Source organism: Ranitomeya imitator, chromosome 3 (genome assembly GCF_032444005.1).
Source record: "Ranitomeya imitator isolate aRanImi1 chromosome 3, aRanImi1.pri, whole genome shotgun sequence".
Lineage (NCBI taxonomy): Eukaryota > Metazoa > Chordata > Amphibia > Anura > Dendrobatidae > Ranitomeya > Ranitomeya imitator.
The window spans coordinates 844,112,017-844,127,034 of NC_091284.1; the positions used below are offsets into that span (position 1 = coordinate 844,112,017).

General features: G+C 46.1%; 1 protein-coding gene across 6 annotated transcripts in view; it reads right to left on the reverse strand.

The window, feature by feature from the left end:
* The window catches only part of ARFIP2 (ARF interacting protein 2), a 55,270-nt gene that overhangs the window by 10,100 nt on the left and 30,152 nt on the right, over window positions 1-15,018 (reverse strand). For 5 of the 6 annotated variants that reach the window (XR_011319463.1, XR_011319461.1, XR_011319462.1 and 2 more), the window contains exons 4-8: window positions 13,156-13,218; window positions 4,972-5,084; window positions 3,917-4,138; window positions 1,618-1,775; window positions 1,044-1,218 (exon numbers count right to left, since the gene is read on the reverse strand). Coding sequence is in view for 3 of the 6 variants with exons in the window: in XM_069759614.1 (XP_069615715.1) it covers window positions 1,044-1,218; window positions 1,618-1,775; window positions 3,917-4,138; window positions 4,972-5,084; window positions 13,156-13,218 (731 nt within the window). In the remaining 3 variants the exon portion in view is untranslated. The remainder of the gene's footprint in view (window positions 1-1,043; window positions 1,219-1,617; window positions 1,776-3,916; window positions 4,139-4,971; window positions 5,085-13,155; window positions 13,219-15,018) is intronic. The other variant, XM_069759616.1, reaches the window with a different exon arrangement.

A 15,018-nucleotide genomic window follows, 5' to 3' on the forward strand; every position in this document is an offset into this window, starting at 1 on the left:
GCCTTACTAACTATGTTACTATGTTACTATGTTACTATGTCTCTGTCCTCAAAAAAGTACAACGTAGTGATCATGATAGATTTTAACTATCCAGATATTTGTTGGGAATCTCTCTCATCAATCTCTCTCCAAAAAATTCTTATCTTCTCTTGCTGAGAAAAAAGGTAGAAGTGAGAACAAGAGGATCTGCAATCTTGTTAATAATTCTTACCAACAAGGAGAAAATGGTTGAGGAAATAAAGGTGGTTGGGAATTTAGGATGTATGCTGTCTTCAAATTTTGGATTACAAGAGGAGGAATTCCAGAGAGGACTCAAAACGTTAAAGATGGACTTCGGAAAGGCAGGTCCAATGCCGGATGTTCTACAGGACAGAAATGTCCCAGAAGGATGGGAGATTTTGCTAAATTAAATTCTAACCACACAAATGGTAACAATCCCGAAAAGAAGGAAGAGTTGGAAGCATTTAAAGAGAACAGGCGGGAAGGAACACAGAACTTATCACTTGTTAAACAGGAAAAAATAAATGTATGTAAACTGGAAAGAGGAGGACATATCTAAAGAATATAATTCTGTCTGCAGGTAAGTGTTAGAAAGGCTAAAGCCAGTAATGAGGCTTGCAAGAGCGACCAAAAGCAGTAAAAAAAAAATGCTTTTGGCATACCCCTCAAATGTTAAGTCAAAGAGGTTATAGGACTTTTACAAGATGAAAAGGGTGAAGTGGTCGGAAAAGATGTTGAGAAGCCGAACTTTTACATTTCTATTTTGCATCCGTGTTCTCTAAGAAAGCAAATGTAACATCAACTGATCTTCACGGTACCATCGAAGGAATAAAATAATCCACTCTATCCATAAACAGAGAGATGGTGAGGGATCACGTCGCTAATTTACATCTCGTGGTCCAGATGCCTTACGTCCTAAGGAACTGAAAGAGTTAGCAGAGAAAATGGAAGAAGCACTAGCCAGAATCTTTGAAAAGTCCTGGAGAACAGGAGAAGGCACAGAAGATCGGCGATGACTTCACTCGTGTTTGCCATGGTCGTACCTTGTTTTCCTGTAAGAAGCGCAGTTTGATGGTCACATCTCCTCGTAGTTTCTCGTATTTGTGGCGATGGGCATGGAAGTTTTGCTGAGCGACCTCAATGCGACAGAGAGTGGCTGCATCACGAGGTCCCAGACTCAGCTCCTCCAAGTCAGCCCGGTACGCATCAAACTCCAACCTGCAAGGCAACACGACACTCAGAGATGTCTGGATTTACGGGAGAAGTCTACATATCTACAACGGTGAATTCCAACTACAGGCACTACAGTATGGGGCCCCGATATGTGGCCCCGGGTGCTGGCAGCTATCGATAATGTTGGGTTAATTGCTGGGATATCTAAGCTTGTGTTTTGCTTGTAAGTAATTGGAATAAGCAGTGACTAAACAGGCAGTGATATAAGACTCTGGCACGATGTATCAGTGGTAAATATGGCGGTCACACAGCACAATCCGTGTTTCCGTGCCACGGCCGTGTTCTCACCATGTTATCACAGTTATACGTGGCTACAATGAAGGAAGTGCAGCAGAACACAACTAGTCCTCCGCGCAGTGATGACTACATAGCGGCTATGATTACCTTGCCGTCTCGTACAGTTTCACCGTCATTAACGTGTCCTCCATGGTTTTATTGATCAAGGTGTTGATACTGGACACAAAAAAATTGACAGCGCCCAGCAGGGTCTCGCCGTTCTTACACAGCAGCTTCTGGGTCTCAGCATTGTACCCAAACTCCTCCTGAGATGCAAAGAGTCACAGTATGAATATCACTACTGGCTGAAGACAGCGGCGTGAGAATGTGTGCGGGCATGGTGGTGGTGGAGATGTCTCAGGTGGTGGAGGAGATGCCCCAAGTGGTGGTGGAGATGCCCCAGGTGGTGGAGGAGATATCCCAAGTGGTGGAGGAGATGCCCCAGGTGGTGGAGGAGATGCCCCAAGTGGTGGAGATGTCTCAGGTGGTGGAGGACATGCCCCAGGTGGTGGAGGAGATATCCCAGGTGGTGGAGGAGATGCCCCAGGTGGTGGAGGAGATGCCCCAGGTGGTGGAGGAGATATCCCAGGTGGTGGAGGACATATCCCAGGTGGTGGAGGACATGCCCCAGGTGGTGGAGGACATGCCCCAGGTGGTGGAGGAGATGCCCCAGGTGGTGGAGGAGATATCCCAGGTGGTGATGGAGATGTCTCAGGTGGTGGAGGAAATATCCCAAGTGGTGGTGGAGATGCCCCAGGTGGTGGTGGTGATGTCTCAGGCAGCAGTGTAGTTGGGAGGATAAGCAGGTAATGTAGTCTCAGGTGGTGGAGGAGATGCCCCAGGTGGTGGAATAGATGCCCCAGGTGGTGGAGGAGATGTCCCAGGTGGTGGAGGAGATATCCCAGGTGATGGAGGAGATATCCCAGGTGATGGAGGAGATATCCCAGGTGATGGAGGAGATATCCCAGGTGATGGAGGAGATATCCCAGGTGATGGAGGAGATATCCCAGGTGATGGAGGAGATATCCCAGGTGATGGAGGAGATATCCCAGGTGATGGAGGAGATATCCCAGGTGATGGAGGAGATATCCCAGGTGATGGAGGAGATATCCCAGGTGATGGAGGAGATATCCCAGGTGATGGAGGAGATATCCCAGGTGATGGAGGAGATATCCCAGGTGATGGAGGAGATATCCCAGGTGATGGAGGAGATATCCCAGGTGATGGAGGAGATATCCCAGGTGATGGAGGAGATATCCCAAGTGGTGGTGGTGGAGATGCCCCAGGTGGTGGTGGTGATATCCCAGGTGGTGGAGGAGATATCCCAGGTGGTGGAGGAGATGCCCCAGGTGGTGGAGGAGATGCCCCAGGTGGTGGAGGAGATGCCCCAGGTGGTGGAGGAGATATCCCAGGTGATGGAGGAGATATCCCAGGTGGTGGAGGAGATATCCCAGGTGGTGGAGGAGATATCCCAGGTGGTGGAGGAGATATCCCAGGTGGTGGAGGAGATATCCCAGGTGGTAGAAGAGATGCCCCAGGTGGTGGAGGAGATGTCTCAGGTGGTGAAGGAGATGCCCCAGGTGGTGGAGGAGATGTCTCAGGTGGTGGAGGAGATGTCTCAGGTGGTGGAGGAGATGTCTCAGGTGGTGGAGGAGATGTCTCAGGTGGTGGAGGAGATGCCCCAGGTGGTGGAGATATCCCCAGGTGGTGGAGATATCCCCAGGTGGTGGAGGAGATATCCCCAGGTGGTGGAGGAGATGCCCCAGGTGGTGGAGCTATCCCCAGGTGGTGGAGCTATCCCCAGGTGGTGGAGCTATCCCCAGGTGGTGGAGCTATCCCCAGGTGGTGGAGCTATCCCCAGGTGGAGGAGATGCCCCAGGTGGTGGAGGAGATATCCCAGGTGGTGGAGGAGATATGCCAGGTGGTGGAGATATCCCCAGGTGGTGGAGATATCCCCAGGTGGTGGAGATATCCCCAGGTGGTGGAGATATCCCCAGGTGGTGGAGATATCCCCAGGTGGTGGAGGAGATGCCCCAGGTGGTGGAGGAGATATCCCAGGTGGTGGAGGAGATATGCCAGGTGGTGGAGATATCCCCAGGTGGTGGAGCTATCCCCAGGTGGTGGAGCTATCCCCAGGTGGTGGAGATGCCCCAGGTGGTGGAGGAGATATCCCACGTACTGTGGAATGGATCTGGAGGGGATGTGAACAGGACATGGTGGTGGAGCAGTTGTTCTGCAGGATATATATGACTGGATATGGTGAGATATTGGAAGAATATGGATATGGCTCCGAGGGGCTCGCGTATGAAGCGGCACTGTATGGAGGTGATAGGAATGTTCATAGATGTGTAAAGCAGATCTTCACTGGTCAGTGGTGACATGATTCGTGCTCAGGAGCGTCACTAACCTGTAACTCTGGGGACTTCTGGCTCAGGTCGGAGAAGGCGTCCCCCAGGGCCCTCTGTGTCTGCACCAGGCTGTAGAAATGTGCGGTCAGCGCCCGGGCCAGCTGCAGGACGCCTTCATACTTCCGCTTAGTGTCTCTAAGAAGCTCAATCTGGGTCTCCAGCTCCAAGTCCACTGTGCGAGACCCCCGGCCAAACCGCTCTGAGATTAACTGTTTTGTGCACTGCAAAGAAGACAATAATACAAGATTTCAGGTGTGACAGGCAGTGTACATTACAATATGCCCAGTATCATGGAAGACCGGCGGAGAAGGTAAGCAGAGGAAGGCAAGGCGGGCATAGAGTGGCAGAGAGGGTAGAGAATGGCAGAGTGGGTAGAGGATGGAAGGGCGGGCATAGAATGGCAGAGTGGGCATAGAATGGCAGAGCGGGTAGAGGATGGCAGGGTGGGCATAGAGTGGCAGAGTGGGTAGAGGATGGCAGGGCGGGTAGAGGATGGCAGAGCGGGTAGAGGATGGCAGGGCGGGCATAGAGTGACAGAGTGGGTAGAGAATGCCAGGGCGGGTAGAGGATGGCAGGGCAGGTAGAGGATGGCAGGGTGGGCATAGAGTGGCAGAGTGGGTAGAGGATGGCAGGGCGGGCATAGAGTGGCAGAGTGGGTAGAGAATGGCAGGGTGGGCATAGAGTGGCAGAGTGGGTAGAGAATGGCAGGGTGGGCATAGAGTGGCAGGGCGGGTAGAGGATGGCAGGTTGGGCATAGAGTGGCAGAGTGGGTAGAGGATGGCAGGGCGGGTAGAGGATAGCAGAGCAGGTAGAGGATGGCAGGGCAGGCATAGAGTGGCAGAGTGGGTAGAGAATGCCAGGGCGGGTAAAGGATGGCAGGGCAAGCATAGACTGGTAGAGTGGGTAGAAAATGGCAGGGTGGGCAGAGAATGCCAGGGCGGGTAGAGGATGGCAGGGCAGGTAGAGGATGGCAGGGCGGGCATAGACTGGCAAGGCGGGTAGAGGATGGCAGGGTGGGCAGAGCAAGGATGACAGCACTTCAGGTCACTCTTACTTTATATGTGTTGATCCCCCACTTCTTCACCATGTCAAACTTTTCCACGGCTAAACCCCGAGACAGCTCCTCAGACGTTAGTGAGGGGTGCGAGGATGGCTGAGACATGGACCCTGGAAGAGAAGACATACCAAACTTACCAACCAATGAAGAATTAGCTGCCAGAATAATCACTAATAATCCCCTAATGGGAAACCTAGCATCACAGGACGAGAGGGCTCAGTCAGGTCTGGTTATGGGGCACAGGCTGAAAGCCTGAATGATTTCCATTTTCAGCTCCATGTAAAGCTGCGACATCCAAAAAGAGGACAAACACCAACCATCAAAGCAAGACTCGGTTCTATCAGGGTGGTGGGCTGAACGACACAAGACCTTTCACTACAATCCCTGCTGAAAAGTCACATGACAGCAATCACTATTCTGTACAATTATATCATCTAGATCTTGGAAAATAATGCTACCCCTCATCAACAACGGAGGAGGCCACAGCGAGAACTGGAAATGTCCTCTCCAACAACTGGGGGAGGCCACAGTGACAACCGTGGACGCCCACACCAACAACTCAGGGAGGCCAGACCAAGGGGACATCCTCACAAACAACTTGGGGAGACCATATCAAAAATTGGAGATGTCATCAGCAACTACTGGGGGAGGCCATAGTAAGAACTAAGGGATGACATTACAAGAACTAGGGGATGTCCTCACCAACAGCTGGTGGAGGCCACATCAAGAACTGTGGATGCCCACGCCAACAACTCAGGGAGGCCAGACCAAGGGGACATCCTCACAAACAACTCAGGGAGGCTGTAGCAAGAACTGAGACACATCCTCATCAACTGGGGAAGGAGAACACAAGATCTGGGAGACGTCTTCACTAACAACTAGGGGACGAGACATCAAGAATTGGGATAAATCACCACCACAAACTATAAGATGTTCTTTACCCACAACTGAGGAAGGCCATAGCAATAACTAAGCAACATCCTCATCACCAACTGGGGCATGAGACAGCAAGACCTGGGAGACATCCTCATCGATAAGCGTAGGATAAGACTTCAAGAACTGGGAGACATCCTCATCAATAGTTTTAATATTAGATAGTTTAGGACTGTCCCGATCAGAGTTACCGTGACGAGGTGGGATGGCTTTTGTGCTATTTTTTGATCAAAAAACAGTATTACTAAAAACTCTGTGTTATTTAAATGCATTTTTGCTTTTTTACTTAGTTATATCAGGGTTTTCATTTACTTTTTTCTCTTGTAGGTTTTAATGTTTTGTGGCCATTTTGAACATGCGTTTTACCTCTGCATGTATACCATCTTAAGTTAAGCTCAATTTTGTGTTTTTTTTTTTTTTTTTTTCTGTGTATTGTTGCATTCTGTGCAATCCGGGGTGTGGCCTCCCTGTTTCTGAGCTAGAAACTATATAAGGCTTCCCTAGTCTAGTGTTTCACTTTTTGGGCTCAGTCCTTTCATCTGCCCTTATTCACACTGAGGTCAACATTGACTCATGGTAAGGTTTTAATATTAGATAGTTTAGGACTGTCCCGATCAGAGTTACCGTGACGAGGTGGGATGGCTTTTGTGCTATTTTTTGATCAAAAAACAGTATTACTAAAAACTCTGTGTTATTTAAATGCATTTTTGCTTTTTTACTTAGTTATATCAGGGTTTTCATTTACTTTTTTCTCTTGTAGGTTTTAATGTTTTGTGGCCATTTTGAACATGCGTTTTACCTCTGCATGTATACCATCTTAAGTTAAGCTCAATTTTGTGTTTTTTTTTTTTTTTTTTCTGTGTATTGTTGCATTCTGTGCAATCCGGGGTGTGGCCTCCCTGTTTCTGAGCTAGAAACTATATAAGGCTTCCCTAGTCTAGTGTTTCACTTTTTGGGCTCAGTCCTTTCATCTGCCCTTATTCACACTGAGGTCAACATTGACTCATGGTAAGGTTTTAATATTAGATAGTTTAGGACTGTCCCGATCAGAGTTACCGTGACGAGGTGGGATGGCTTTTGTGCTATTTTTTGATCAAAAAACAGTATTACTAAAAACTCTGTGTTATTTAAATGCATTTTTGCTTTTTTACTTAGTTATATCAGGGTTTTCATTTACTTTTTTCTCTTGTAGGTTTCAATAAGCGTAGGATAAGACTTCAAGACCTGGGAGACATCCTCACAGACAACTGGGGGATGGGACAGCAAGAACTGGAGAGGACCTCACCTACAACTGAGGGATGCGATTTAAGAACTGGTAGATGTCCTTACCACCCTACAACTGAGCAGCCATAACAAGAACTGGAGGAGACCTTCACCTACAAGTGGGAGCTTCCAAGCAAGTATTGGGTGACATCACCTCAGAAACAACAAAATGGCAGCTTAGAATCTCACTCATACTGGTGTAGAGGGTACTTAGGTCTTCAGATATGGAGACTACATTGTATGTTGGGGCATCAGTGGACTGGTCTCAGGATGTGAAGCTTGACTATTCGGATGTACCGTAATAGATTTTCAGCTGGTTATTGAGAGTACCAGATCATTTTTCCTTCCCTGTAACTGTTGTAATGAAAATTGTCACAAAAACCAATCCAGTCCCAACAAGAACTGTGTAGAAAACCATTAGTCTTCTGATTAAATTCCAAAACATAAAGAAGGGGGACTAAACCAAAGGTCTGAGGGTTTCTACCAAGCACAGAAGTCATCTAAGCACTACCGCTCTACACGCATCCGAACACCTCAGACGTTTACCTGCGTCGGTATCATGACTGGCTATCCTGCAGGCGGCCGCCTGGCTGGGAGAAATGAGTGGAGCGGGAATACTGCAAATAGATGGCTGCATGTCTACCGGATGTATGAAGAAGGATGAGACGCAACAAGGAGGAAGAAGGAAAAGTGAGCCCGAGAAATGGAAGACAAACGAGGAAGAGCAAGAAGGAAGGAGAAGACAAATGTGAGGAGTGAGGAGGATGAGAGATGTGGATAGAAGATGAGGAGGAAGGAGGGATGGGTGGAAGTAAAGAGAAAAGTGTCAGAATAATATGAAAGAAAATAATGGCACGAAAATAGAAATGGTTATGATGCAAGCACACAAACACTGATGAGAACGAAAGGGACAAGAATACACAAAAACGGACAAAAAAAAAGTGAAGAAGAGATGAATTTCCTCCCTAAGAAGCCGGATGTGATTTACAATGAGCCCAGAAGTCCCTTTTCTACTGGACGTGAGCCAACAAAGCAAGACGCCACCACTGGCAGAGAGGACCTCCATTCACACTCAGCTGTCCTACACGCCACGTAGAGTGATCCCCCGATTCACCAGCGACGTGGTTCCTCCACATGTCCGCCGCTGCTCCACCCAACACTCGCGCTTTAAGCTATCTGGGAATGGATGAGAGTTTTTCACTGTGGATTTTACCCATCATATTGGAATTAAATTCACTGTAAATCATGAAATCTGTGACAGAGCCAATTGCAGCTGACGACTTTCCTGGGAATGTGAGATATTTCGGTGTGGACCTACGCTTCGTCTACTTCGGTTTGGATCTGGTTTCACTCACACACTTTTAAGATATCTGAAGTTTAGAATTAAAAGTGAAGTTTTAAAACCCTGCCGAGGTCGAGCATGAAGTATACCTGCCATGCTCTGGCCGCCATGTCATTACCACATAGAATGACTGCAGACTTTTACCCAAAGTCTGCAGAACCCCTTTAATGAACTCTTTTCCAAAGTAATTACACGAGTCCGGTGAAAGTAGGAAAAGAATCCAGCTCAGGAAAATGTATAAAATCGAAAATTCTTTATTCCAAATAATTTTTAAAACGAGACGAAACACTGCATGTCAAGTCCACGAGTCCACCTGCTGCAAGCAGGAACAAGAAGAAAAAATACAGAATCCCTCCTTACTGCGGAAACACGCTTTACACAGGAAGAAAAACTGACCCAGACCTATACCTATGACACAGGAGCAAATCATCAGCCATTGTGCAGGTGAGAGATCGGCTTTATGGAAAAGTAACCAAAAGATGCATTATTACATAGATCAAGCTCCCTGAAAAAATAGAATATTGTAAGATGAAGAAATTACTGCTCCAAAGGGGAAAAAAAACAAAACATACAATGCTCCACCCCTGAGGGAAAAAAATACAACGCTTCGTCTCCAATAAAAAGATATAACGCTCCTCCTCTGAGGAAACACATACACCGGTCCTCCTCTAAAAGAACCAGAAAAAAAAGGATACAACGCTCCTCCTCCAAGGAAAAAGATACTAAGCTTTGTCTCTGAGGAAAAATATACAACAAAAGATATAAAAAAAATATTCAAAAAGATACAGCACTCCTCCTCCGAGGAAGAGATACAGGGCTCCTCCGAGGAAGAGATACAGGGCTCCTCCTCTGAAGGCGAAAAAAAAAGATTCAACGCTACTCGTCCGAGGAAAAAGATACGATGCTTCTCTGAGGATAAATATATGAAGACTCGTCTCCAAAGAAAAATATACAACACTCATCTACAAGGAAAGAGACACGATGTTCCTCCTCTGAGGAAAGAGATACAGAGCTCCTCCTCTGAGGAAACACATACACCGGTCCTCCTCTAAAAGAACAAGAAAAAAAAAAAGATACAACGCTCCTCCTCCAAGGATAAAGATACTAAGCTTTGTCTCTGAGGAAAACTATACAACAAAGATATAAAAAAATATTCAAAAAGATACAGCACTCCTCCTCCGAGGAAGAGATACAGGGCTCCTCCTCTGAAGGCGAAAAAAAAAGATTCAACGCTACTCGTCCGAGGAAAAAGATACGATGCTTCTCTGAGGATAAATATATGAAGCCTCGTCTCCAAAGAAAAATATACAACACTCATCTACAAGGAAAGAGACACGATGTTCCTCCTCTGAGGAAAGAGATACAGAGCTCCTCCTCTGAGGAAACACATACACCGGTCCTCCTCTAAAAGAACAAGAAAAAAAAAAAAGATACAACGCTCCTCCTCCAAGGATAAAGATACTAAGCTTTGTCTCTGAGGAAAAATATACAACAAAAGATATAAAAAAAATATTCAAAAAGATACAGCACTCCTCCTCCGAGGAAGAGATACAGGGCTCCTCCTCTGAAGGCGAAAAAAAAAAGATTCAACGCTACTCGTCCGAGGAAAAAGATACGATGCTTCTCTGAGGATAAATATATGAAGCCTCGTCTCCAAAGAAAAATATACAACACTCATCTACAAGGAAAGAGACACGATGTTCCTCCTCTGAGGAAAGAGATACAGAGCTCCTCCTCTGAGGAAACACATACACCGGTCCTCCTCTAAAAGAACAAGAAAAAAAAAAAAGGATACAACGCTCCTCCTCCAAGGATAAAGATACTAAGCTTTGTCTCTGAGGAAAACTATACAACAAAGATATAAAAAAATATTCAAAAAGATACGGTGCTGCTCCTCCTCCGAGGAAAGGGATACAGGGCTCCTCCTCTGAAGGAGAAAAAAAAAAGAAAAGATTCAACGCTCGCTACTTGTCCGAGGAAAAAGATACAATGCTTCTTCGAGGATACATATATGAAGCCTCGTCTCCAAAGAAAAATATACAGCACTCCTCCTCCTCTAAGGAAACACATACACCGGTCCTCCTCTAAAAGAACCAGAAAAAAAAAAAAGGATACAACGCTCCTCCTCGAAGGAAAAAGATATTAAGCTTTGTCTCTGAGGAAAAATATACAACAAAGATATAAAAAAATATTCAAAAAGATACAGCACTCCTCCTCCGAGGAAAGAGATACAGGGCTCCTCCTCTGAAGGCGAAAAAAAAAGAAGATTCAACGCTACTCGTCCGAGGAAAAAGATACGATGCTTTTCCGAGGATAAATATATGAAGCCTCGTCTCCAAAGAAAAATATACAACACTCATCTACAAGGAAAGAGACACGATGCTCCTCCTCTGAGGATAAAGATATGAAGCTCCGTCTCCGAGGAAAAATATACAACACTCATTTGCAAGGAAAGCGATACGATGCTCCTCCTCAGAGGAAAGAGATACGAGGCTCCTTCTATGAAGGGAAAATAAAAAGATAGGATGCTATTTGACAGAGGAAAAAGATACGAGGCTCCTCCTCCGAGGAAAGAGATACGAGGCTCCTCCTCTGAGGAAAGAGATACAATGCTCCTCCTCCGAGGAAAAAGATACGATGCTCCTCCTCTGAGGAAAGATACGAGGCTCCTCCTTCGAGGAAAGAGATACAGGGCTCCTCCTCTGAGGATAAAGATATGAAGCTCCGTCTCCGTTTCCCTACACTTATAGACTTGATTGTGATCCTCCTTCTTGGCTCCGTCGCTCATACACTCAAGCTCATATAATTCACAACACAGGAAGCCAGTAGAATTATGACTGAAGCTCTGAATGTGTCTGAAGTAGACGGGTGGCTACACATGTGGCACATAGTGCTGTAGTCATTTCTGCAACCATCACACTCATCTGAGCGGAGTGTGCAGACATACATGTGCTTCCTGTTATGAAAGGCAATTCAGTATCACAATGGACATGGAGGTCAGAGCACATACAGTGATCTGACAATAACCCAAAATAATAGAACGAGCTCTGAGACGTGGGAACTCTGCAGACCGCAATCCCTGATCCTCTCCAAACACAACTAGAGGCAGCCGTGGATTGCGCCTAACGCTCCCTATGCAACTCGGCACAGCCTGAGAAACTAACTAGCCTGAAGATAGAAAAAATAAGCCTACCTTGCCTCAGAGAAATACCCCAAAGGAAAAGGCAGCCCCCCACATATAATGACTGTGAGTAAGATGAAAAGACAAACGTAGGGATGAAATAGATTCAGCAAAGTGAGGCCCGATATTCTAGACAGAACAAGGATAGGAAAGATAACTTTGCGGTCTACACAAAACCCTAAAGAAAACCACGCAAAGGGGCAAAAAGACCCTCCGTACCGAACTAACGGCACGGAGGTACACCCTTTGCGTCCCAGAGCTTCCAGCAAAACAAATAGACAAGCTGGACAGAAAAAATAGCAACAAATAGCAAAGAAGCACTTAGCTATGGAGAGCAGCAGGCCACAGGAATGATCCAGAGAAAAACAAGTCCAACACTGGAACATTGACAGGAAGCCAGGATCAAAGCATTAGGTGGGGTTAAGTAGAGAAGCACCTAACGACCTCACCAGATCACCTGAGGGAGGAAACTCAGAAGCAGCAGTACCAGTTTCCTCCACAAACGGAAGCTCCCAGAGAGAATCACGGAAGCTCCCAGAGAGAATCAGCCGAAGTACCACTTGTGTCCACAGGAGGGAGCTCTGCCACAGAATTCACAACAGCTTCCATCCCAAGACTACACAATGCAGAAGAATGGAATGATCTTTTGTTGCAGAAACATCTGAAACAAAATTAACTGCATCACATAAATCTGCCCTAAGATATGAGAAAACTCCACATCCAAGAAAACGTCAATACCACAAAACTGCCCCGTATTAATCAGTATCGCTTGTCATATCCATCCTGTGAAATATCATAAAAAAGTTAAATCAAGAGCAGAGTTGTCTTTTTTAGCAAGGTCAGAGACAGCGCATCAGAAAAAAAGAACCAGCAGCCCGAAGAAACCAAAGAGGAAGAATTAACAGCCACAAAGACGCCACCAAGAAGGAAGTAATAGTGTCAGTGACAACTCGGAGAAAGAATGGATTCCCCTGAGAAGTGAGGAGCAGGAACGCACCAAATCCACGGTTCAGGCTTGATCTCATTAGTCTGAAGATTACAAATTACTTCTAAAATGGTCTTCCCCACACATGACATTTATCAACTATCCACAGATGACGTGATAAATGCTGGAGATCCCACCACCCAAAAGAAGAAGAGTCCCAAGCGGAAGGACCACGGTGAGGTGGAACCTGAAAGGAGCAGCAAGAGCAGGGTGGTACCATTCAAGGTCCATAGAAATAGCGACAAATTTAATAATAACAAAAAGAATAAAAGCCCAAATCCTAAAGAGAACCCTGGATTTGGTGAATGATTAGAAGAAATTCATAGAAGTAGCAAAGAAAAGCAGCCAAGGAAAAGGGCCAACATTGGCCAGTGGCAGAAGGTTGAGATTATGACAGATAGGCCTGGTGAAGGAGATCCCATGCATAGAGGCCACCAGGCGAAGAGACAAGCTCAGGTTATATAAACAGACAGTGACCTTGTCCCTCTGTACTCAGGAATCGCAGTCCAAGGTAGTTGGGATTAAACTGCACAGCAGGCCCTAAACAAAACCAGACAGCAAAAACCATGAGCGAGGCGGTTAATCCATAGACTGGAAAGATTACATGAACTGGGACACTGTATGTGATAATAATAATTTACAACATGTGCCAAAGTCATCTCTCACTGCTACAACACCCATCCAGAAACCCCTAAACAGACAATGCCTTGAAAAAATATTCATACCCTGTGAAGTTTTGCACAATTTTCCCACTACAAGCACAAAGTAAATGTATTTTATTGGGATTTTATGCGATACCAACACAAAGTAACAAGTATTTGATAAGTGTAAAGAGGTCAATTATAAAAAAAATTCTAAATCTGAAATCGGTGATTATTTTATTATTAGTATTTGACGGCCTTCAGCTCGATCTCGAGTCATGGCGACTTGATGGAAGAACGTTCTGAAGAAAGATCAATCTTGTGGAAGCCTAGATAGGCCTGCCACCAGGGTCTTCTCCACCATTATCTCCATAGTATCAAACTATCGGGTTGCTGGTCTTCCTTTTCTATTCTTCCGGCCATGATGTCCTTCTCCAATGATTGGTCTCTTCATATGATGTGTCCAAAGTAGGCAACTCGTAGTTTGGTGATTCTTGCTTAAAATGGCAAGTCTGGCTTGATTTTTTCTTCTTGCCATCCTTGGTATGATAACATCCTTCCCCAGCACCAGATTTTGAAGGCCTCAATTCTTCTGTCTTCCTTCGGTCACAGCGGCACCAGGACCTGCTCCTCTGTGGGTGGCACTGATGATTGAAATGTCAGAACCAGAAGCTCTGGACGGCGGGCTCTGTCCAGCCACTAAGGTTAGATTGGCCAGCACCTGTAGACTCCTCCAGTCTGGCAGTATGGGTGTGTATGCTACCAGCTGAAGTTATCAGCTCCCTGCTCCAGCCAATTGGAGTATATTCCCGTTATTACCACGGATTGTTTTGGACTATTCTTATGGATCCTGATTTCGACCTTGAAGTGATCTCTCGCCTCTGACCCTGCTTGGCGACCACTTACCTCTGGACGGCAGCCCTTCCATAGTAGCATCCCACTGAGTCCTTTGTAAATTCAGATTCCTTTACAGGGGTCAAAGGGTATTGGGATTTCTTAGAAGTCTGTCAGACGTAGGGACTTGTGCCAAGTCTGTCCCCAGACAGGTGTTACAGTTTCTTTATCGTCCAGGTTTCGCCTCTATATGTTATCACAGAAAAGACCAGACTATGTGCGAGTCATGCCGTCATCACCAGTGAAATGTTCCTTGATTTGAGGACCTCATCCAGTGACTTCACTGTGGATTGGACCATAGCTATTCTACTGATTTCAGGTGTCATCGCTGCACTTTTTAGTAATCAGCGATCCGAGTAGGCTGAAGTCTCTTACAACTTCCAAGTCATTGCCGTCCATCTCACAGCCCCAGTTGTACCTGTCAGTAGTAAATATCTTGATCTTGTGTTGAGTAGGAGTCCAATGTTTGAGCTTTCCATCTTGACACACTGTAATAAGCCCTTCACTCTATCAACACTTCTTGCTATCAATGTTATATCTTTTGCGTATTTAAGATTGTTGATGATTCGTCCAGCAATTTTGTTTCCTTCTCCTTTTTCGGCAAGTCCAGCCTTCGAGGAAAAAGCTTCTGTATATAAATTGAAGGTAAAATTGTGCAGGATGCGGCCTTGTCTGAAGCCCTGCTCAACTTTCAGCCATTCAGTCCCCGTGAGTCAGTACTTTGTAGCACCACCTTTCTCTGCAGTTTCTGCATCATGCCTTTTGGAGGTCTGTCTCTACCAGTGTTGCACATCTAAAGGTGACA